General features: G+C 38.9%; 1 protein-coding gene across 8 annotated transcripts in view; it reads left to right on the plus strand.

Annotated features, from left to right (window-relative positions):
- The window catches only part of AGBL2 (AGBL carboxypeptidase 2), a 50,521-nt gene that overhangs the window by 11,110 nt on the left and 13,938 nt on the right, over positions 1-25,473 (plus strand). For 5 of the 8 annotated variants that reach the window (XM_058306202.2, XM_071218012.1, XM_058306204.1 and 2 more), the window contains 6 exons: positions 528-635; positions 7,820-7,973; positions 9,862-10,644; positions 12,546-12,702; positions 14,418-14,544; positions 15,099-15,199. In XM_058306202.2, coding sequence (XP_058162185.1) covers positions 528-635; positions 7,820-7,973; positions 9,862-10,644; positions 12,546-12,702; positions 14,418-14,544; positions 15,099-15,199 — 1,430 coding nt within the window. The remainder of the gene's footprint in view (positions 1-527; positions 636-7,819; positions 7,974-9,861; positions 10,645-12,545; positions 12,703-14,417; positions 14,545-15,098; positions 15,200-25,473) is intronic. The other 3 variants (XM_071218011.1, XM_058306209.2, XM_071218013.1) reach the window with 2 other exon arrangements.

Genomic DNA, 25,473 nt, shown 5'->3' on the forward strand with positions numbered 1-25,473 from the left:
TTTACTAAGTTGTATCTTTATATGCCCTTGGCTTTCTTCAGGAGATACTGTATTTAACAATGATTTTGAGAAATTTCCCAAGTCCCATATGAGAAATCTCTTTTAGAATTCAGTGCTAATAAAAAAGGCTTTGTTTCTACTGAAACAATTGATATACTTGCTTCTCTACAGTAATAAAATTTGTAGGTGACCATATTTCCTGACTTTAAGGAGGCTCAGGGCTAAATTTTGAAATGCTTTTGCAGCAACTGTATTGACCTTTTTGGTGGCATATTTTTCCTTATTTTTCAGTCTTCTGTTCAGATTTTATTATCTCATTGCATATTCTTTTTGTTAAAAGTTTTCTCATAGTCTTCATAGAAAGAAGCAAGGCATAATCACTTGACAAATTAGAAATTCAGGGTGGGAATTTGGTTTGATTCAATCAAACTGGCCATTTGAATAATTATGATTTTAATTTTATATCAGTTCTGATGAAGTACCTTTTCTTTCTTGCTTGCTTGCTTTCTTTTTATGTCTTCTTTCAGAGTGGGTTCCACCTCATGCGGAATATTTCTATCAATCTACAGGGAATGAAAAGTTACCAGAAATTGTAGGAGAGGAAAAAGGCACAATTGTCTATGAATTAGATTCAGGTATTGTCATTACACTGAACAGTGAGTGATCACTAATGACAGAGTTATAATAAATAAAAAATTCATAATTTAATGATTAACTGTCTTTTCTAGACTGGTTAGAGCCCTGATATTCATGACTAGTCAACTTTAAAATTTCATTAGTTTTTTAAAATGATATTACATTTCTCTTGATGTTTTAAATCCACTTACAGCTTCTCCCTTGTTATTCTCCTTTCTGAAAATCAAATGTTGGATCATCTTCGGGGAGCTTGCTTTTCTTTTCTCCACCTACTGCTTATACTTTAATGAGTATTTGGTGGTTTCCTACATTAGGCTGTAGCCTTCTTAGGGATAGAATCCATGTCTTTTACAAAAAATATGCAGAATACTACCCTATAACAAAAAAGTACACATTCTTTTTAAGCGCACATGGAACATTTTCCAAGATAGATCATATGTCAGGTCCTTAAGCAAGTCTTAATAAATTTAAAATGATTGAAGGGAACAGAGGTGGCTCAAGTGATTAGACACCTTCCTCCCACATTGAAGGTCCTGGGTTCGGCTCCTGGTGTCTCCTAAAGAAACAAGGAAGATGAACAGACTCAACAAGTGAAAAAAAAAAAACAAAAACAAGGGGGTGGGGAGGAATAAATAAATAAAACAAATCTTGAAATGACTGAAATCATAAAGCGTGTTCTCTGACCACAACAAAATTAAACTAGAAATCAACAATAGAATGAAATCTAAGATATTCACACATATTTGAAAATTGAACAACACATTTCTTAATATTGCATGGGTTAAAGAAGAAAATACTTTGAACTGAATGAAAATAAAAACACAATCGATCAAAATTTATCAGATGCAACTAAAGCACTGCAGGGGAAATGTACAGTGTTTAATGCCTTTATATGAAAAGAAGAAAGATCTTAAATTAATTACCTAAGCTTTCATCTAATAAACTAGAAAATATGAACAAACTAAACCAGAAGCAAGCAGAAGAAAGGAAATAATAACCTTAAGAGTAGAAATCAGTTAAATAGAAAACAGTAAAATAATTGAGGAATCCAAACTAAAGATTGGTCTTTTGGAAACATTAACAAAATTGACAAAACGTTTGCTAATGCAAGAAAAAAGAGGAGAAACAAATCAAAAATCAGGAATGATAGTAGGATATAACCACCAACCCTACAAAAATCAAAAGAATGAAAAGGTAATTCTTTGAAAAATTTATGCCAACAAATTAGAAAATTTAGATGAAAATGGACAAATCCTAGAAAGACACAAATTACCAAAACTGACTCAGGAAGAAACAAATTATCCTAATGGCTGTATAGCAAGAAATTGAGTCAATAGTTAAAAGTATTCCCACAGACAAAACCCAGGACCAGATGGCTTGGCTGGTGAATTCGAACAAAAATTTAAAGATGAAATAATACCAGTCCTTCACAAACTCAGAAGACAAAGGAGGAAGAAACATAATCCCAACTCTCTTTGAGGCCAGTATTACCATGATACTAATGCTACACAAAGACATCACCAAAAAAAGAAAACTTCAGACCAATATACATCGTAAATACAGATACAAAAATCCTCAACAAAATATCAGGTCTAATTCAGTAATTTATGAAAAGTATTATATACCATGACCAAGTGAGATTTATCCTTGGAATACAAGATTTGTTTAACACTCTCAAATCAATTATTTAATACACTATTTTAATAGAATAAAGGGCAAAAGTCACAACACAGAAAAATCATTTCACAATATCTGACACCATTTATATTAAAAACCCAACAAACATGGGAATAGAACTTCCTTAAACTAATAAATATTATCTATGAAAACCCTGCAGCTAATATCATACTTAATAGTAAAAGAATAAATATTTCCCCCTAAGATCAGTAAAAGGCAAGGATGTCTGCTCTTACCACTCCTATTCAACATTGTAATGAAGATATTAGCCAGGGTAATTAGGCAAGAAAAAGAAACTGTTCAGATTGAAAAGGAAGACCTAGAACTGTTAGCTCATGGATGACATGATCTTATATGTGGAAAATTCTACAATGTCCACAAAAATACTATTAATAGAACTAATAAATGAGTTCAGCAAGATTATAGCGTACAAGATAATTAAATCATGGTATGGCAGCTTTTGTGAATTGTCCTGTTAGACACAGTTGTGGCAGCTGCCTTGATCTTCTTGTCCATGGGATTCATCAAGGAGAGTTGAGCCCCACCCCATTGGCAGAATGAGGAAACAATAAACTTGGGAGAAGAGACTTCAGTGAGAATTCAGGAATTTGTCAGTGTGGTGATTTGAAGCTGTATATACCCCAGAAAAACATGTTCTTAAAGTTAACCCATTCCTGTGGGTGTGAACCCATTGTAAGTAGGACCTTTTGATGAAGTTACATCACTTAAGGTGTGACCCACCTCAGTCAAGATGGGTCTTAATCTTTTTACTGGAGCCCTTATTAGGGGAATGAAATTCAGACAGACACTGCCATGTGCCTTGCCATGTGACAGAGGAGACAAGGATCACCAACAGCCTTGATGATGCCTTAATTTGGACATTTTCCCAGCCTCAAAACCATGAGCAAATAAATTTTCCCTGTGTTTAACCCAAGCCATTTCATAATATTTGCTTTCAGCAGCCTAGGAAACTAAAACAGGCAGTTTAGGGGCTCCATTACAAGTATGTTTTATCAGAAAATTGGGGGGGAAAGGAAAGGGACTTTTTGAGAAATGTAGTTGTGTGTTTTGAATTGGATCTTTTAAAATGTTATTTGGGACTCAAGAAAATATTGGAATTCCTATATATTAATTAGTTTTGGTTGCTGCTCTGTGCTTTAATTAAAGTTTCATGAAGAGGGAGCAGATGTGGCTGAAGCAGCTGAGTGCCTACTTCCCACATGGGAGGTATTGGGTTCAGTTCCTGGTGCCTCCTAAAAACAAAGACAAACAACAACAAACAAAAGAAAAAACCAACTCAGAGAGCCAATGTGGCTCAGTGGTTGATCACTGACTTCCCCATTTATGAGGTCCTGGGTTCAATCCTCAGCTCTGGTACCTTAAAAATAAAAACAAAAACAAAACTTTCATAAAAAGATTGTACTGTTTCCCCAGCTTTTAATCAGATTGCATATGCTCTTGCTTCTGCTTCTGCTCCTACTTCCTTTGCCATTTGGTTTCTCTTTTCATTCAGTACTTTACATGTTTGCTTTCTCCTTTGTTCTGAGTTGTTATCCAAATGTTTATTATGAACATCTCCACAGGAGCAAGTTTGCATACCAAAGCAAAAGTCATCATAATATGAGCATATTCACTAATAAATGGACTACTTACAAAAGCAGGCCCCAAATAAGCATTACTATTTTATCCTGCTTCACCTTTGTTGACATCAGTCACTTGCTGATTGATGGATATTGTTAACATCTGACAATATAATGGAAGTACAATAAAGATTAATTATAATGTGAAATTATGATCTTTATAAGAGAAGCAGGATTTTATGAAGTTGATGAATGTTGAAGAATTGCTTGAATCGCTTTCAAAACCATTGTTAAATCTAGGAGTTTTCCATTAGTTAAAGAAAAAAAATGAATAAAAGATGACAAAATAGGTTATTCTGGACACAATGATATGAAGATTGGGGGCCAAAATGAACTCCTTGGGAAAACTATGAAACCCTAAAATGGTTTTATAAAAGTAACTTCAAAAATCAAAGATGTGGAAGCAGATTTGGCTCAACGGATAGAGCGTCCACCTACAACATGGGAGGTCCAGGGTTCAAACCCAGGGCCTCCTGACCCATTGTGATAAGCTGGCCCACATGCAGTGCTGATGTGCCAAGGAGTGCCATGCCATGCAGGGGTGTCCCCTGCATAGGGGAGCCCCACACACAAGGAGTGAGCCCTGTAAGGAGAGCCACCCAGCGTGAAAAAAGTGCATCCTGTCCAGGAGTGGCGGGGCACACATGGAGAGCTGATGCAGCAAGATGACGTAACAAAGAGAAACACAGATTCCCAGTGCCGCTGACAAGAATACAAGCGGACACAGAAGAACACACAGCGAAAGGACACAGAGAGCAGACAACTGGTGTGGGGGGAGGGTGGGAAAGGGGAGAGAAATTAAAAAAAAAAAAAAGATGTTGTGGAAGGGGTGTAGCTCACCTGTTTCGCATGTACAAGATCCTGGGTTCAAGCCCTGATACCTCCTAAAAAAAAAAAACTGAATTTTGTCTGAAAAATTGCAAACACTCCCCTGAAATCAACATCTTATTCATTATGCCATGCATTAAGATATGCTTATAACCTAAATTTTGCTAAATATGATTTTAAGTTTTTCATAATCTTTAGCTTTAGTTTCATTTTTAAGATAAAATTCCAATCAAAACTTTTTCACTAATAAATATAATATGTGAATCCCCCTTTTAAATGAATTCACCCATACCAATTATTCTCAAACTTCTATTTTCATTATACTTAAATCTAAAAGGATATACTAAAATATTGTACACCTGTAATTTTTTTTAAACCCCCCCCCCCCCATTGTTTTGCACTCACTGTCTGCTCTCTGTGTCCATTCGCTGTGTGCTCTCTGTGTCTGCTTGTCTTCTCTTTAGCAGGCCCTGGGAACTGAATCTGGATCCTCCCATGTGGGAGAGATGTGCTCAATCTCTTGAGCCATCTCTTCTTCCTGGTTTGTTGTATCTCTCATTGTTTTTCCTCTTTGTGTCTCCTTGTTTTGTGTCTTTTTGTGTCAGCTCACTGCGCCTACTTGTTGCACCAGCTCTCTGTCTTGCTCATCTTCTCGGAGGCACCGGGAACCAAACCTGGGACCTCCCCTGTGGTAGGTGGGAGCTCAATTGCTTGAGCACATCCATTTCCCATGGGTGTTCTTTTATGTTCTATTTTTTTCCACTTTAACATTTTAAAATTAATGAATAGATACTATTATTATTATTATTTGTAAGGTAAGATTGCAAATGTTTTCAGAATCTCCATAAAGGTAGTTGAAATAGCATTCCACCTAATTTCAAACATTTAAAATATAGTTTTTTGCCAATATCCTTTTAAATTAAGGTTTAATGGGTACAACCTGTGTGGCGGTTAGAGATTATTTATGAATTCCAAAAAAAGAGATTATGTTTGTAAATCAGTCTTTTCCTCTGGGCATGATACCCTTTGATTCAGCTGAGATATCTTTGATTAAATTATGTTAAGATTAGGGCTTTGTTTCAACCAGTTAGTAGGGTATAACTCAGTTTAAGTCCCTGCCCCCTTGGTGGGCTATTTAAACAGTCACTCATTCAGGAAGACACACAGAAGAAGACACAGGAAGAAAGAAAGCTCCATAGACACGGAAGAGGAGAGAACTTGGTCATTTCAGTCCTGCCATGTGATGGAAAGGAGAAGGCCCAAATAGCTAAAGTCCCTGGGAGAGCTGAGCCATTCACCTGATAGTTTGCTGCTGAAGAGACCAGAGCCCTGAGCAGCTGAGAAGACTAAGAAACCAGCCCTCCAGCCTACAGCTGAGATAGGAAGAAGCTGGGCCTGTGGAGCCCTAAGAGGAAGAGGAAGACTGAACCCTTGCAGACCATCTTGCTCCAACACGTGGCTACAGACTTGGTGAGAAAATACCTTTTATGATACCTTATGTTGGATTCTTGAAGACCTTGTAACTGTAAGCTTTCACCCCAAATAAATACAGTTTGTAAAAGCCAACAGATTTCTGGTGCTTTGTATCAGCAACTCTTTGGCTGGACTAATAATATAGCTTGTATCTGAGAAGTCAAGGATAACGATGCAGCAAAAGGAGATGCTCTAAAACATCGGAATAAATCTTCATGACCTTGGATTTAGCAGTGGATTCTTAGATAATGATACCAAAAGCATTAGCAACAAAAGAAAAAATAATTTGGACTTCATCAAAATTAAAAACCTTTTGTGCACCAGAGGACATTCTCTTTTTTTGTTTTTGTTTGTTTTTTTAGAGAACATTCTCAAGAAAGTGAAATACAACATACAGAATGGGAGAATGTATTTGAAAACCACATATCTGGTAAGGGTTTAATACCCAGAATCTATAAAGAACTCCTGCAGCTCAGTCACAAAAAGGCAAACAACCCAATTAAAAATTGGACAGAGAACTTGAATAGACATTTCTCCAAAGACATACAAATGCTCAGTAAGCACATAAAAAGATACTCAATATCAACAGTTATTAGGGAAGTGCAAATCAAATCTGCAATGAGATACTGCCTCACACCCACTAGCATGACTATTAAAAAAAAAAGAAAGAAGGAAAATAAGTATTAATGAGGAAATGGAGAAATTGGAAATTTTGTACATTGTTGATGGGAATGTAAAATAGTGCAACTTCCCTGGAAACATTTGGCTGTTCATCAAAAACAAAACAAAGCAAAACCATAAAATTACATATGACCCAGTAATTGCACTATTAGGTATAGACCCAAAGGATTTGAAAACAAACTCAAACAGATACTGTATACCAGTGTTCATAGCAGCATTATTCACAGTAACTTTAGGTTGAAAGCAATCCAATTGATCATCAACAGATAAATGGGTAAACAAAATTTGACATATACACACGATGGATGATTATTCAGCCATAAAAAGGAATGAAATTCTGACACATGCTATAACACGGATGAACCTTGAAAATATTGTACTATGTGAAATGCCAGGCACAAAAGGACAAATATCGTATGATTCTACTTATATGAAATAACTAGAATAGGCAAATTCCTTGAGAAAGAAAGAGACTGGGAGGAGAAGAGTATAGGTAGTTCTTGCCTGATGGGTACAGAGTTTCTGTTTAGAGTGATAAAAAGTTTGGGAATTAGATAGTGGTAATGGTTGTGCCACACAACACTGAATGTAATTAATACCACTGAATTGCACACTTAAAAATAGTTTAAATGGCAAATTTTATGATATATATTTTTTTTACTAAAATAATTTTTAATGATAAAAAAGGAAAAGCTCTAACCCACCAAAGGACTTCAAGAAATATATTTTTGAAATTAAAGTCTCAACAAGGACAATTGAAAATTTGAATACTCCTTTTTGTTAAACTAGAATAGCGCCCAACACGTAGAGGAACTCAATAAATATTTGTTTAATAAATGAGTTCTGATTGGAACCTGGCCTAAATATGTCTCTTTTCTCTGCAGTACCCAAGGAAGGTTCCTATTTTACCAATTCCAGAGTTGGAGGCAAACGAGGAATTATCAAGGAACTTGCTGTCACGTTACAAGGACCTGAAGATAATACCCTGCTGTTTGAATCAAGGTTTGAGAGTGGGAATCTGCAAAAAGCTGTCAGAGTGTGAGTAACAAAGGATTTTCCCAAAGGGATGATGATTGGAGGAGTTATCTTCAGAAATTATATTAGGAGTCAGGAGTGTTTGCATAAAGAGAGAGTTGATGCCTAATGCTTATGAGGGTGAAGAGAAAGAAATAATTATAGCTCATCTTTTTCCCAGATTAAAAAATTATCTAAGGGGAGTGGATGTAGCTCAAATGGTTGAGCTCCTGCTTCCCATGTACAAGGTCCCGGGTTCAATCTCTGGTACTGCCTAAAAAAACCACAATTATTGAAATTGTTTTTTTCTGCTTATAAAAGAAATTAGTGCTCATTTAAAATGTGTATTTATAAGAATATATAACATGAAAGGTTTGAGTACAATGATCATACCTCCCAGATGCATTTACTGTTAACAGTTTGGCATATAAGCTTAAATTTTTCTGAATATGAATATGTGTATGTAGCAGTTTTATATTACTGATGAATTCCAAAAAGAAATCTGGGATTATGTGTGTAAACTGGTCTTTTCCTCTGGGCATAAGAGATTATATTGGATTCAGAGGTCTCCTGTGTCAGTAGGGCCTTAAGTACCCACCCCTTGGTGGGTGGGGATTTGTAGATAAAAGGCATGGCAGGGACAGAACTGAGGGTTTTTGATGTTGGAGTTTGATGCTGAAGCCTTAAGCTGGAGCCCTGGAACCCAGGAAGCCTGAACCCTCGCAGACGTCAGCAGCCATCTTGCTCCAACACGTGAAAATAGACTTTAGTGAGGAAAGTAAATTATGTTTTATGGCCTGGTGTCTGTAAGCTCCTACCCCAAATAAATACCCTTTATAAAAACCAACCAATTTCTGGTATTTTGTATCAGCACCCCTTTGGTTGACTAATATAGTGTGTGTGTATATATATATATATATATATATACAAATGATGTATTTTTTCAGTAAAAATAGGCTAATGTTACACATACTGTTTTCTTATGTCAGTATCACATATATGCCTTATATTTAATAGTTCATATTTTTCTGTTGTATATATATTCCATACCTTATTTTACCAGACCCCAACTGATAGGAAAATGAGGTGTTTACAATTTTTTGCTTTAAGGAATTAATAGAATTCACATCATTATGTGTTCTTAAGTTTTTGTGGTTTTATGGGGTAAATTCCTAGAAATAAATTTGTTGGGTCTGAATATTTGAGCACTTTGAGTATTATTAAAGTTATTGCCAAATTGCTCTCCCACATGATTTCTGTTGCCATCAACAATGTATGAGAGAACCTGTTTCCCAGTGTTGGAATGCCGGTCAAATAGAGGAAAATGACACCTTGTTTTATTTAACTCACATTTCTCTAAATATGCCTGTGAGTGAACATCTTTTCATGTGGTTATTGGCCATTTGTAGTTCGTCTTCTTCAAGTTAGTGCTGCTCTTTTACACAAGGTGAATGTATTCCAGAGAAGCCCCTCATCTTCAAACAATTGGTGATCAGAGATAAAAACAACACAGGAGGTGAGGCAAGGTAGGAGGGTCTCCTCCACAGGAGTAGCTCCTGGTCAGTGTGTTTCAAAGAAATGTGCTAAAGTGCTTGGGAATTGCTGCTGAGCACTCCAGAGAAAAACCAGCCAGCACTCAGAACTCCCAGACAGGCCATGTTGCTGCCTGAGTTTTAGGACCCTTGCCGGCCCACTCCCAATAAACTTTCCTTCCCCAAGTTCCTGCGAGCCTAGCAGGTGGGTTGGAGAACTAGGTAAATTAGAAACCAAGATTTGCATCTCAGGTTTTTCTGTTGTAATAAGATCTATTTTTACAGGGAAAAACAATGTTTTCTCAGTTTTGTTTTTTTAAGGGGAGTAATGGGTTATAGAAACGTTCAGAAACAGAAACGTTGATTTTCCTCTATTACAGAGATACCTATGAGTATGAACTCACCTTACGAACTGACCTCTACACGAACAAACATACTCAGTGGTTTTATTTTCGAGTTCAGAACACCAGAAAAGATGCCACCTATCGCTTTACCATTGTCAACTTGCTGAAACCCAAGAGCCTTTACACCATAGGGATGAAGCCACTCATGTACTCCCAACTGGATGCAGACACCCACAACATTGGCTGGAGGAGAGAAGGAAATGAAATCAAGTACTACAAGAACAACACAGACGATGGGCAGCAGCCCTTCTACTGCCTCACATGGACCATTCGGTTTCCTCATGACCAGGACACTTGCTTCTTTGCACACTTCTACCCATATACGTACACTGATTTGCAATGCTACCTCCTGTCAGTGGCAAACAACCCCATCCAGTCTCAGTTCTGCAAGCTCCGAACTTTATGCAGGAGCCTAGCAGGAAATACTGTCTACCTGCTCACTATCACCAACCCATCCCAAAGCCCTCAAGAGGCAGCTGCAAAAAAAGCTGTGGTCTTGAGTGCAAGAGTTCATCCCGGGGAAAGTAATAGTTCCTGGATTATGAAAGGCTTTTTGGAGTTCATCCTTAGCAACTCCCCAGATGCCCAACTCCTCAGAGATATCTTTGTCTTCAAGGTGGTTCCCATGTTAAATCCTGACGGAGTGATAGTGGGGAATTATCGGTGTTCATTGGCTGGAAGGGACTTGAACAGGCATTATAAGACCATTCTGAAAGAGTCTTTCCCTTGCATCTGGTATACCAGGAACATGATCAAGAGGTGAGAGTCTTTATGAGTTGATCTTTCTGTGAATGCTTTAAACACTAATGCCAGCACTCCCATTTATTGAAGTATGGAGTCTCTCCCAACACTATAGAAATTGAGCGTGGCCTTGGAGTCTTTACCATTCTCTTGTCAGTCTTCGGTTTATTCATTCACATACTTTTAAAGCATGTCTTATGTTTGGGTTGAAACTGAGCATGTGCCATTTCAGTTAGAGTCATTTCACTAAAGTGAAATGATTGAATGGAAAAGGTCAGAGATCAGGGTAGTTCATGGGACCTCATGAGGGCACTTGGGTAATAATAATAATAGGTTAACAATTAGTGCTTATGTTTGAGGCAATGGGTACTATTCTTGATGTGTTACACATATGACCCATAATATTCACAGTAACCCTATGAGGGAAACACAATCAATACCCCCTGTTTTATATATGATGAGAAAATTGAAGGATAGAAAATTTAAGTAATTTGCCCAAGGTCATACAATTAGGAAGTGACAGAATGGATATTCCAACACAGGCTGTCTCATTCCAGAGTTGGGAGTTTCTTATCACCATCATATATTGCTTCTTATCAAGAAAAGAATAGGGAAACCAATGTGGCTCAGTGGTTAGGCACCGACTTCCCACGTAAGAGGACCAGGGTTCAATCCCTGACCCTGGTACCTAGGAAAAAAAAGAAAGAAAGAAAGAAAATTCAGTCAGTATTTTTCAGGGTGTCAGTAAAAGTAGCTGAAGGCTATTATGTAACAGTACCCACCTTAAAGAAGCTTCCATTTCACTAGAAATGAAAACAGCCTATGAGGATATGTGACTGCATACCTTCTAACCACATGTGTGTCAAAGAATCAGAGCAGTGATGGGCTAGAAGGCAAAGTGGCCAGGAGCATATGTTTGGGAGTCAGACAGGCCTGAGTCAGAGCAGTGATGGGCTGGTAGGCAAAGTGGCCAGGAGCATATGTTTGGGAGTCAGACAGGCCTGAGTTTGACACCTGGTTTTACTACTGTTTGGCTCTGTGACCTTGGCCAAGGAATTTAATCTCTGTTATCTTTAGCTTCTTCATCAGTAGACTGGGGATATTAATAGGTGCCTTGTATGGTTACTGTGAGTTAAATGAGATAACTCAGGTACTCTGTTTCACATAGTACCTAGCACATTGTAGATGTGTGAGAGTATCGCCCATTATTGTTATCATCCTCTTCATCCTATCATCATCATCATGGAGAAAGTAAATATGCTTGGTAGGTGGGAAGAGGTAAGTAGGCAAGCTCTTTTATAGATTTCAAGAAAGAGAAAGCCTCTTGGGCTAGCTCTAGTTAAGTAGGTACTTTTAAACTGCAGAAGGCAATCAGGAGACAAAGAAGAGTCCTAGGTCTCACTGCCTCTATCCACAGGTCTGCACCAGGATGGGCTTCCTTTCAGTAGATTTCGTCCACTTTCTTATTAATTTACCCATCATCCCTTTCCACAGCAAGACTTTTCTATTTCAAGTCCCTCTGACTGGCCAGTGTAAGAGATGCTGGTGGCGTGTTTACAACAATAGCTGAGGATGAGGTTAGGGTCCCTGAGAAGGGGGCTTGGGCAGGTCAAAGACCCCAGAGAGGAACGCATTTCAGCAGGGAAAGGCAAATGACCAAGGCCTCAGAGTTGGGAAGGTGCTGCCCTATGGCAGATCGATGGTATAGAGCATTGAAGCCAGGGAGTAGAAAGGTAAAATATTATCTAGAAAGGGTGTTTAGCCTAAAGCAAATACATACTGAAGGCCTTTGGGAGGTGAAAATTTCTTAGGAAGATGTCAGCAGTCATACTTAAGGAAGACACTCCAAAAGATCCTTGGTTATTCACATGCCTTTGCATACCCACTGAGTCCTTTGTTTGCCGCCCCCCCCTCCATAGACTTCTTGAAGAAAGAGAGGTTCTCTTGTATTGTGATTTCCATGGCCACAGCCGAAAGAATAATATCTTCCTGTATGGCTGTAATAACAACGATCGCAAGTACTGGCTTCATGAGCGTGTCTTTCCTTTAATGTTAAGCAAAAATGCTCCAGATAAGGTAAGCACAATAGGTAGTTTTCTTTCCAATGAGCAAGAAAGAAAGAAATTCACTTCTTCCTATGTGTAGTTTATTTGCCACTTTGTATCTTTTCATTATCTTGGGTAAATCCCAACAACCTAGACTTCAAGAATTTAGTAAGGTATGTCTTAAAGAATTATTCTATAGCCACACAGTGAAACTTTATTCAACAATTAAAAAAAAAACAATTAAGTACAGAAATATGATATGGCATGGATGAACCGTGAAAACAGGCTAAGTGAAAAAAGCTAGTCACAAATGAGTACATATTGTATGTCTCCATTTATATGCAATGTCCAGAATAGAAAAACTTGTAAAGACAGAAAGGAGAATGGTAATTGCCTAGGACCGGTGGGGGGAGGGGAGAATAGGAAGTAACTGCTAATGGGTACTGGGTTTCTCTTAGGGGTAATGAAAGAAAGTGTTTTAAACTTAGATTGTGGAGATGGTTTCAGAACCATGTGAATATACTTAAACCGTTGAATTGTGTACTTTAAAGAGGTGGATTTAATTTTATAGTGTGTGAAATATATCTCAATTTAAGATGGTTTAAAAAATTGCCTTGGCTACTCCTGAGCACAAGCTCAAACTCTTAGTAAGATTTTCTAACACCTTTATCCTGTGGATGGTGCTGCAAGAAGGGATTGCAAGACAAAGTGCTCATGCTATATGAGCCTCCACAGACTAGATCACAAATAAACTAAGATATTGAAGGGCTAATAGGAACAATTTAAAAGTTTTTCATAGTTGGCTAACAGCTCTGAGACAGTTGGGCATATGCAGAATATCTGCATTGGTTTAGAAGTTGGTTTTCAGCATCATAAATGAAAAGTAACTGTTATTAAAAGGAAGAAATTATGTTAGAATTAGAAAAGTATTTAAATGATACTGCAAATTTTCTCCCATAAAGGTATATGAGACAGATTTTGTATCTGCTACCCTTATCTGTAAAAAGAGGCGGTTAGGTAGACTCTTGAAGCTTTCCTTCCTCCCTCTTTCCCTTCTTCCCTCCTTCCCTTTTTTCTTTCCTCCTTTCTGCTTTGGTTTTTTTCTATCTTCTTGTCTTTGCCAAGATTCTCTTTCTTCAAATGAAATCACATCCTGAGCCCAGTATATAAAACAATTAAAAGCAGAACAACAATTAGCACAACTAATTGAAGAGGGGGAGAAGGCTGGGAACTCTGCCCACTCCGCCTCCTCCTTCAGTTCTTGAGGCAGGAAGGCCCTGAAGCTCCTCAGTGGAACCCCTGGATTCCACAGAGCACTGTTGTGAAATCACGGGTGGGATACCTTCCAACTGTAAAACATATTCAGCCATCTAGGATAGGTTAGGATTGGTGCCAAATGTATGTTAGAGACTCCAAGTGAGGAAAAGGGCTAGGGTCATCATGAAAGACCGTAGAGGATATTGGACTTCGAGCCAAGATTAGCATAAGGGAAACAGGTCCAGGCAGAGAATATGGGGGTGAAGAACATGCAACCAGTTGGGATAAACCCAACTAAATCCAGGGAGTGGTAGAAAATAAGACTAGAAAGTTTGACTAGTGCCTTGAATGCCAAAATAAGCCAACATTCCCCAACAGGTGTTAATGTATAGGTCCCCAAGGGAACTGTTCTTTTATCAAATGAATGAATCTTAGTTAGCTTCCATTTGCTATTTTATGATTAACCAGAAGATTTGGATTTCTCTTTAGTTTGCTTTTCATAGTTGTAATTTTAAGGTCCAAAAGTGCAAAGAAGGGACAGGACGAGTTGTGATGTGGCGGATGGGAATCCTAAACAGCTACACCATGGAATCTACTTTTGGTGGGTCCACCCTGGGTAAGCTCTCCTTTGGATGTCAAAGGCCAGGGGAAGTCAAATAAAGCACCTGGGGAGAAGAAATCTCTTTGAATGTTGGGGAGGTAACTGACCTAGATGATTCCCTTGTCTGTGACTTATGCTAAATTTGAGTACCCCAAGATATGAATATGAAATGTAGTACTTGATGAGGCAGAATCAGACAGATCTGGGTTTGAATTTCAGCTTCATTTATAGCCCTGGGTAAGTTATTTAACTTCTTTCAGCCTTCTTTTTCTTTAACTGGCAATAATATTAATCTCTGCATTATAGATACTATTTAATGAAACAGTACATTAAAGCACTTGGCATTGTACCTACCACAAAATAACATCTCAATAATTATAGCCATTATGATTATAAACTTTTTCTTTGTCAAAGATTCTTCTCACCAAACTAAAACTAGAAGGAGAATTGGCCCATTAAGAAGCAAAATATTCTAGAATCAAAGATGGAATTTTGAAAGACATTCATAAATTGGATTTGCATTAGGTCATTAGGATTTAATAAGAAATATTTATGGATTTTTTTTCCAGGCAGTAAAAGAGATACTCACTTTACCACTGAGGATCTGAAGTCCCTAGGTTATCATGTCTGTGACACTCTTCTGGATTTCTGTGATCCTGACCAAACCAAGGTAAAAATGGGGTATTCAGAAACATGATGATGCTACTGTGATCAGTTTCAAATTAGTCCAAGGTCAACCCAGTGGGAATACAGGTGAACTGTATTAATATTTTTCTGGGACTTCTGGGAAGATGGCATACTAGAACAACACAAGACTCCTTCTCCAGAAAACTCACTAGAGGACAGGCTGAAACAGCCTGGAAAAAAAAAATGTTCTAGGGATTAGAACAACAGATGAAGGCTAGACACTGTTCAGAGGAGAGAGGGACAAAGGATGGGAATCGCAATGAAGGAACTGTGAGTTGAAACTAGCCGCTGCTGCTGCAGTACACTCCTCTACACTAAAGACACTTTAGAATTCTCAGGCGTCTGGGCCTGCAGCTACAGATAAAGGGGGCTCCAGGGATCCAGCACCCCAGGAAAAGGGAGAGAGAGGGACACAGCCTAAGACTGATACAGATTCTTACCTACAGTTTGGCCTGCTGCATCCTACCTGCCCTTCCAGGCTGAGTGGGACCACACTATGGTTTGCCCTGGGAACTAGCACACGACTAGAGGAAACCAACCCTCTCAGTCTCCCTCTCTTCTAGCCAGCACTGACTGTGGAGGATGCACCTCCCCAGGAAAGAAAGAGAGGGACACAGCCTAAGACTGATTCAGCTTCTGATTCACAAATTTGGTCTCCTTTGTCCCAGGTGAACTTCCAGGCCAGATGGGGCACGTCATTGTTTGCCTTGGGAACCAGCAAGGGACTAAAACTATAGGACCCTCCTAATCTCCTTCTCTACTAACTTGAACTGATTGTTGAGGACAGAGAGGGAAGTAGAATTACTTCCTACCTGGGAAAAGGGATGAGGCTGCCACAGAAGGCTAGGGAACTGTTTCTGAGAAAGTTTGAATTACAAGGCTCTTAACCTCCAGGCAGGAAGCTCTAACACAGTGATCCAGTCAGTGTTGCCACAAGTCCACTCTGACCAGGCATTGAACTGAGAGCAGCCAAAGAGCACCCTCTGCTGGCAGACCAAGGAAGTGTATGTAGAAAATTAAAAATAAGTAAGAGAGGATTTTTCCGGCCTTTATAGCTTCCCTCCCCAAGGCCCTAGGAAGTGTGTCTGCAACCAATTATGGGGTCCAGAACCCAGTTTTGAGTAACTAGCAGTGACAATCCTAACAATCCAGGTCAAACCAAGAAGCAAAAAGCAGCAGTAACATACAGCATCCCACCACTAAACCCCTACAAAAAAGAAAGAAATTGAGCATCTGAGTAAACTATATTTTAATCAAATGCCTAGCCATCAGCAAAAAATTACGAGCCATACTAAGAAAATGAAGAACATGGCCCAAGAAAAGGAATATACCAAAACCCCAGAAGAGACATAGAGTTTAAGAATACTAATTAGCAAGATGCACACAAATTTCCAAAATCAAATTAATGAGTTGAAAAATTATATAGGTAAAGAGATAAATGACATCAAGAAAACACTGAACACCAAAAAAAAAAAAAAAAGACATTGAACAAGTGCAAAGAAGAATTTGAAATCCTGAACAGAAAAGTAATAGCACATGGGAATGAAAGACACAATAGGTGAGATTTAAATATACATTAGAGGGAAGCAGATGTGGCTCAAATGATAGAGCATCTGCCTACCATGTAGGAGGTCCAGGGTTCAAACCCAGGGCCTCCTGGCCCAGGTGGTAACCTGGCCCATGCGCAGTTCTGCTGCACACAAGGAGTGCTGTGTCATGCAGGGGTGTCCCCCACATAGAGGAGCCCATGTGCAAGGAGTGCTCCTTGCAAGGAGAGCCGCCCCACATGAAAAAAGCACAGCCCGCCCAGGAGTGATGCCGCACACATGGAGAGTTGCAGCCAGATGTCGCAACAAAAAGAGACACAGATTCCTGGTGCCACTGAGAGTGCAAGCAGACACAGAAGAACACACAGCGAATGGACACGAGAGCAGACAATGGGGGTGGGGGGCAAGGAGAGAGAAATAAATTAAATAAATCTTAAAAAAAAACACATTAGAGGCATACAACAGCAAACTCAAAATGATAGAAGAAAGAATAAGTAATACTGAAAACAGAACAGCTGAAATTGAAGAGAGAATGGAACAGAGAAAAAAGAATGGAAAAATAGAGCAGGGGCTCAGAGTTGAATGATAACATAAAACACAACAACATACATATCATGGGAGCTCCAGAAGAAGAAGATAAGGGAGACGGGGCAGAAAGAATATTTGAGGAAATAATAGCTGGAAATTTCCCAACTCTCATGAAAGAAATGAACCTATAAGTCCAAGAAGTGCACTGCATCCCAATCAGAATAAATCCAAAAGACCAATGCCAAGACACATAGCTCTCAGAATGTCAAATACCAAAGATAAAAAGAAAATTCTCCCTGAACCTCAACAGACTTGCAACTCTTACACTCTGGTTTATTGGACTTACCCCACTCAGCTAACATGGAAGTGAAGAAGATCAACCACCACACCAGGATGCCAAGAGTGCCTACAACTGCAAGCAGGAGAATTGCATTCAGCATCCATGTGGAATCTAAGCCCCCTCTTGATATAGATGTGGAGTGAACACAACCATTCCAGGGTCCACAGGATGGAGGAATAGAGTATGGATTAGAGTGAACTTACTGATATTCTATTCATGAACTATTGTGATTAGTAATTGAAGAAAATGTGGCATTGGTGTGGAGAAAGTGGCCATGATGGCTGCTGGGGGTAGGGAGTGGGAGGAAGAGATGTGATGTGGGGGCGTTTTTGGGACTTGGAGTTGTCCTGGGTGGTGCTGTGGGGACAGTTACCAGACATTGTATGTCCTCCCATGGCCCACTAGGTGGATTGTGGGAGAGTGTGGACTATGGTATGGACCATTGACCATGAAGTGCAGCGGTACTCAGAGATGTATTCACCAAGTGCAATGAATGTCTCATGATGATGGAAGAGGTTGTTGTTATGGGGGGAAGAATGGGGTGAGGGAGGTGGGAGGTATATGGGGACCTCATATTTTTTTAATGTAACATAAAAAAATAAATAAAGACAAAAAAAAAAAGAAAGAAAATTCTCAGAGCAGCAAGAGAGAAGCAAATCATCATATACAAGGTACACCCAGTAAGGCTTAGTGCAGATTTCTCTTCAGAAACCATGGAGGAAGGAAGACAGAGTGGTGTGATAAAACTAGGATACTAAAAGAGAAAAACTGCCAGCTGAAAATTCTTTAGCCAGCAAATTTGCCCTTCAGATATGAAGGTGAGTATAAAATACTCACAAGCAAACAGAAACAAAGAGAGTTTGCAAAAAATAATCTACATTTGCAGGAAAATTAAAGGAAATCTTAGGACCTGAAATAAAAAGACAGGAGAGAGAGGCCTGGAGGAGAGTATAGAAGAAAGAATAGAGAAAGGAAAAGCAAGAGTAAAAACATATACAACAATTAGATATGACATATGAAAAACAAAGAATAAAATGGTAGAAGTAAATAGTACACTTACAGTAATACAATTGAATGTGAATAGATTAAACCCCCCAATCTAAAGATACAGGCTGAAAGAATGGATAAAAAACAAGATCCATCCATACACTGCTTACAAGAAACTCACCTTTGACCAAGGGATACAAACCTATTGAGAGTGAAAGGCTGGAAAAAGATACTCCATGCAAATAGTAACCAAAAAAGAGCAGGAGTAGCTTTACTAATATCGGACAAAACACACTTTAAATGCAAAAAAATTATAGGAGATACAGAAGGCCATTATATATTAATAAAAGGGACAATCCACCAGGAAGATACAACAGTCATAATTATCTATGCAAAATTGAAGGGAGAAATAGACATTTCTGTAATAATCATTGGCGACTTCAACACCCCATTCACATCATTAGACAGAACAACTAGACAGAAGATCAACAAGGAAACAGAGAACTTGAACAATGTGATAAACAAGTTAGACCTCACAGATATACATCCAAGCTCAATGGGTTATACATTCTTCTTAAGTGCCCATGGTTCTTTCTCTAGGATAGACCATAGGTTACGGCACAATGCAGCTCTCAATAAATATAAAAAGATTGAAATTATAAAAGCACCTTCTAAGATCATAATGGGCTAAAACTGGAAATCAATAATAGACAGGAAAACAGTAAATTCACAAATGCGTGGAGGCTGAACAACACATTCCTAAATAATCAGTAGGTCAAAGAAGAAATTGTAAGTGAAATCACTAAATATATTGAGACAAGTGAAAATGAAAACACAACTTACCAAAACTTATAGGATACAGGGAAGGCAGTCTTGAAAGGGAAATTTATAGCCCTAAATGCTAAAATTAGAAAAGAAAAGAGAGCTAAATTCAAAGATTTAATTGAACAACTAGAGAAACTAGAAGAAGAACAGCAAACCAATCCCAAAGCAAGCAGAAGGAAAGAAATAATAAAGATTAGAGCGGAAATAAATGAAATTGAGAACAAAAAACAATAGCAAAAATCAACAAAACCAAAAGCTGGTTCTTTGAGAAGATCAATAAAATGGACAATCCCCTAGCTAGACTAACAGAGAAAAAATGAGAAAAGATGCAAATAAATATTATTAGAAACGAAAGGAGCAAAGTTACTACTTATGCACAGAAATAAAAAGGATCATAAGAGGTTATTATGAGAAACTGTATGCCAAGAAACTAGACAACCAAGATGAAATGGACAAATTCCTAGAAAGGCACAAACAACCTACACTGACGCTACCAGAAATACAAGAACTTAACAAACCAATCATATTTAAAGAGACTGAATCCATCATCAAAAATCTCCCATCAAAGAAAAGTCCAGAACCAGATGACTTCACAGGTGAATTCCACCAAGCATTCAAAAAAGAATTAACACCAATACTGTTTAAACTCTTCCAAAAAATGGAAAGGAGGGACAATTACCTAACACATTTTATGAAGCCAACATCACTGTAATATCAAAGCCAGATAAAGATACTACAAGAAAAAAAATATTACAGACCAATCCCTCTAATGAACATAGATGCAAAAATTCTCAGCAGATCCCCCAGGGCCCACTGGATGGAACGTGGGAGAGTGTGGGATATGATGTGGACCATTGACTATGGGGTGCAGCGATGCCCAGAGATGTACTTACCAGGTGCAATGGATGTGTCATGATGATGGGAGAGAGTGTTGCTGTGGGGGGAGTATGGGGGGTGGGGGTGGTGGGGTTGAATGGGACCTCATATTTTTTGAATGTAATATTTTTTTAAAAAAATAAATAAAAAACAGAAACAAAAAGACAAAAAAAAAATTCTCAGCAGAATACTTGTAAATAGAATGCAATAGCATATCAAAAGACTTATAACTTATACATCACTGTGAAGTGGGATTTATTCCTGTATGCAATGTTGGTTCAATATCAGAAAATCAATCAATTTAATACACCACATTAAGAAATTGAAGGTTTGGTGTATGTGCTTGGCTGAGGAGCCAATGGAGTGAGGCTACCATCTGTGGGATTATTACTGAACACCTCTAAATCAGAATCCTGCCCAGCAGAATGATACAGCAGCATTGTGGAACCTCAGTTGGTCTCGGATAGCCAGTCCCCCACCATCCCTGCTGGTGGGCCATCGTGCGTGCCAGCGCGCATGGTACCCTCAGCCACATGTTGGGACCAGGGTCCAGTTTGGAGAGCCCCTTGTCCAGGGAAACAGGGCACAGCCAAAAAGGGGGCCACCCCCTCTCCCATAATGCATTGCACATTCTTGGGGAACCTGATGCTAAACCACTCATAGACTACCTGTTTCTGGGTTGGGGTTTCATTCGTAGCGGAGCAGCTCCCTCACTGTGATCTATTGAAAGTCAGCCCACGACACAAGGGTTTGTAGTATTTATTTATTTATTTTAATAGGAAAAAAAGCACACAATTGGAAAGCGGATGTGGCTCAAGCAATTGGGCTCCCGTCTACCATATAGGAGGTCCAGGGTTCAATTCCCAGGGCCTCCTGGTGAAGACAAGCTGGCCTGTGTGATGAGCTGGCCCATGGAGTGCTGGCCTGTGCAGAGTACTGCCTTGCGCAGGAGTACTGTCTCATGCAGGAGTGCTGCTCCGCTCAGGAGTGCTGGCCAACATGGAGAGCTGGTACAGCAAAAAGATACAACATAAAGGGACACAGAGGAGAGATAATAAGAGATGCAGCAGACCTGGAAGCTGAGGTGGGTGGCACAAGAGAATGATTGCCTCTCTCCCACTCTGGAAGGTCCCAGGGTCAGTTTCCTGGAACCGCTAAATGAGAATACAAGGAGACACAGAAGAACATGCAGCAAATGGACACAGAGAGCAGAAAATGGAGGGAGGGAGGGAGGGGGGAGAAATAAATAAAAGAATAAATCTTGGGAAACGGACTTGGCCCAGCGGTTAGGGCGTCCGTCTACCGCATGGGAGGTCCGCAGTTCAAACCCCGGGCCTCCTTGACCCGTGTGGAGCTGGCCCATGCACAGTGCTGATGCGCGCAAGGAGTGCCACGCCACGCAGGGGTGTCCCCCCTCGTAGGGGAGCCCCACGCGCAAGGAGTGCACCCGTAAGGAGAGCCGCCCAGCGTGAAAGAAAGTGCAGCCTGCCCAGGAATGGCGCCGCCCACACTTCCTGTGCTGCTGATGACAACAGAAGCGGACAAAGAAACAAGACGCAGCAAACAGACACAGAGAACAGACAACCGGGGGAGGGTGGAATTAAATAAATAAATCTTTTTTAAAAAAAAAGAATAAATCTTAAAAAAAAAAATACATGATCTTCTCAATCAATGCAGAATAGGCATTGGACAAAATCCAGCATCGTTTTTTTATAAGACACTTCAGAAGATAGTAATAGAAAGAAAATTCCTCAACCTGATAAAAGAAATACATGAAAAACCCACAGCCAACATCATACTCAATGGGAAAAGGTTGAAAGCTTACCCTCCAAGATCTGGAACAAGACAAGGATGCCCACTGTCACCACTCTTATTCAATATTGGACTAAAAGTTCTAGCTAGGGCAATTAGACAAGAAAAAAAAAATTAAAGGCATTGAAATAGGAAAAAGGAAGTAAAAATCTCACTGTTTGCAAATGACATGATCCTGTATTTAGAAAAATCTGAAGTATCCATGGGAAAGCTGCATGAGCTAATAAATTAGTTCAGCAAAGTGCAGGATACAAGATTAACACGCAAAAATCAGTAATGTTTTTTTACACTAGGACTGAACAATCTGAGGAGGAAATTGGGAAAATTCCATTTACAATAGCAACAAAAAGACTCAAATACCTAGGAATTAATGTACAAAGAAATACAGAACCTATATGCAGAAAACTAAAAAACAATGCTAAAAGAAATTTTAAAAGATCTAAACAAATGGAAAGATATTCTTTGTTCATGGATTGGAAGAATAAATATTGTGAAGATGTCAGTCTGATTTATAGATTCATAGATTATAGATATATCTTTTGTTCTTTGCACTTGCTGTGTCTGTCTTCTTTCTTTCCTTTTTCTTTTTAATTATTTAATCCTTTTTTATTGTCTTTTTTTTTTAAATAAAAATACTTAGATCACACAAAATTCTTTGTTTCTTTAGGAGGCACTTGGAACCAAACACAGGATGGTTCAACTCAATAATAAAAAGACAATCAGATTGGGAAGCAGACTTGGCCCAGTGGTTAGGGTGTCCATCTACCACATGGGAGGTCTGTGGTTCAAACCCCGGGCCTCCTTGACCTGTGTGGAGCTGGCCCATGCGCAGTGCTGATGCATGCAAGTAGTGCCATGCCACATGGGTGTCCCCCGCATAGGGGAGCCCCATGCGCAAGGAGTGCGCCCCGTAAGGAGAACCGCCCAGCGTGAAAGAAAGGGCAGCCTGCCCAAGAATGGCACCGCACACACGGAGAGCTGACACAACAAGATGACGCAACAAAAAGAAACACAGATTCCCGGTGCCACTGATAAGGATAGAAGCGGTCACAGAAGAACACACAGCAAATGGACACAGAGAGCAGACAACTTGGCGGGGGGGAGGAGAGAGAAATAAATGAAAAATAAATCTTAAAAAAAAAAACATGAAAAGGAAACGAGGTAGCTTAAGCAATTAGGTGCCTCCTTCTCACATTGGAGGTTCCAGGTTTGATTCCCAGTGCCTCCTAAAGAAACAAATAATTTTGTGTGATCTATGTATCTTTATTTTTTTTTAAAGAATTAAATAATTTTTTAAAAAAGCAAAGAAACAAGACATAGCAAGTGCAGACAACAAGGGTGTGGGGAGAGCTAAATAAATAGAATCTTTAAAAAAAAACATGAAAAAATGCTCTACATCACTAATAATTAGGGAAATGCAAATCAAAACTACAATGAGGTATCATTTCACACCGACCAGAATGGCCACTATTAAAAAGACAGAACTACAAATGTTGGAGAGGATGTGGAGAGATAGAAATACTTACAGTTGGTGGGAATGCAGAATGGTACAGGCACTGTGGAGAACTGTTTGGCAGTTCCTAAAGAAGTTGAAAATAGACTTGCCATGTGACCCTGTAGTACCACTACTGGATATATACCCAAAGAACTGAGAGCAGTGACACGAACAGACAACTGCACTCCCATGTTTATAGTGGCATTATTCATGATTGCCAAAAGTTGGAAACAAACCAGGTATCCATCAACTGATGAATGGATAAACAAACTGTGGTCTTTCACACAATGGAATATTATACAGCTGTAAGCAGAAAGTTTAAAGGATATGACAGCATGGATGAACCTGGAGGACATTATGCTGAGCAAAGCAAGCAAAACACAGAAGGACAAATACTGTAAGATTGTGTTACTATGAACCAAATATATTGTGTAACATAATGTATGATTCCAAAAAAATTTTTATGTTCCAGTAAAAAAAATTTTTTTCGGAAGTTTTATAACTAAATAAAATATTAGGGAAGTGGTTGTGGTCCCCATCTACCATATGAGAGGTCCCAAGTTCACTTCCTGGGGCTTCCTGGAGAACACAAGCTGGCCCACATGATGAGCTGGTACAACAAGATGACACAACAAAAAAGAGACAGAGAGGAAAAAACAATGAGAGACCCAACAGACCAGGGAGCTAAGGTGGCTCAAGGCATTGAATGCCTCTCTCCCATGTCAGAAGGTCCCGGGATCAGTTCCTGGTGCCTCCTAAAGAGAAGATGAGAAGAGAAGACAAGCAGACATAGAAGATCACACAGCAAATGGACACAGAGCAGACAACAAGTACAAGTGGCAAGGTGGTGGAGGGGCTGCGGGGGGTGGAGGACAAATAAATGAAAATAAATCTTTAAAAATAGAAAATATTAAAGCCCCCCATCTTCACACTGTCAGCAAATAGTAAGACCAAATAATTCACCAAGAAGATAAAGCCGAACACAAAAGGACAAATACTGAATGATTACGCTACTATGAACTAAATATATTGTATAATCTAATGGAGTTAACTTGAATATGGGTCACCAGAAAATAGAATGAGGTTAGAGAATGGAAAGCTGAGGGTTAACTTGTGCAGAATTGGTAAAAAAGGATGTGTGTGTGTTAACATTTGGAAATGAATAGCAAAAGTGAAAGTACAACATATTTGTAACTAGTAATACTATTATATGGGTATGACAGTGATTTAAAGGGAAAGTCTAAGGTCATGTATATTACTGAAAGGAAAGCTAAAAATTGTAACATGGGACTGTATAGCATAGTAAAACCACATGTGAAATATGAATATAGGTTAAATTGTATATATAAGACCATTTTTCTTTGAAACTGAACTAATAAATATTAATACTACAAGATGTTAGTATCAGACCAAAAAGAAAAATGATTATGCGAAGTGAAAGAAACCAGACACAAAGTACAACATACTGTATGATTCCATCTATATTAAATGTAAATATACATCAATTTATAAAGATGAAATTAGATTAGTGGTTACGTAGGGCTGAAAAGGATAGAGGGATTGAGAGGTGACTCTTAAGGTGTGTGGAGTTTTTCTTTCTGGAATAATGAAATTTTTCTAAAATTTTTTGTGGTCATGAATGCACAACATTGTGATTATATTAAAAGCCATTGATTATACACTTTGGATAGACTGTATGGTATGTGAATATATCTTTTTTTTTTTTTTTAATTTCTCTCCCCTTCCCCCCACCTCCCAGTTGTCTGCTCTCTGTGTCAATTTGCTGTGTATTCTTCTGTGACCGCTTCTATCCTTATCAGTGGCACCGGGAATCTGTGTTTCTTTTT

Source organism: Dasypus novemcinctus, chromosome 10 (genome assembly GCF_030445035.2).
Source record: "Dasypus novemcinctus isolate mDasNov1 chromosome 10, mDasNov1.1.hap2, whole genome shotgun sequence".
NCBI classification, from domain to species: Eukaryota; Metazoa; Chordata; class Mammalia; order Cingulata; family Dasypodidae; genus Dasypus; species Dasypus novemcinctus.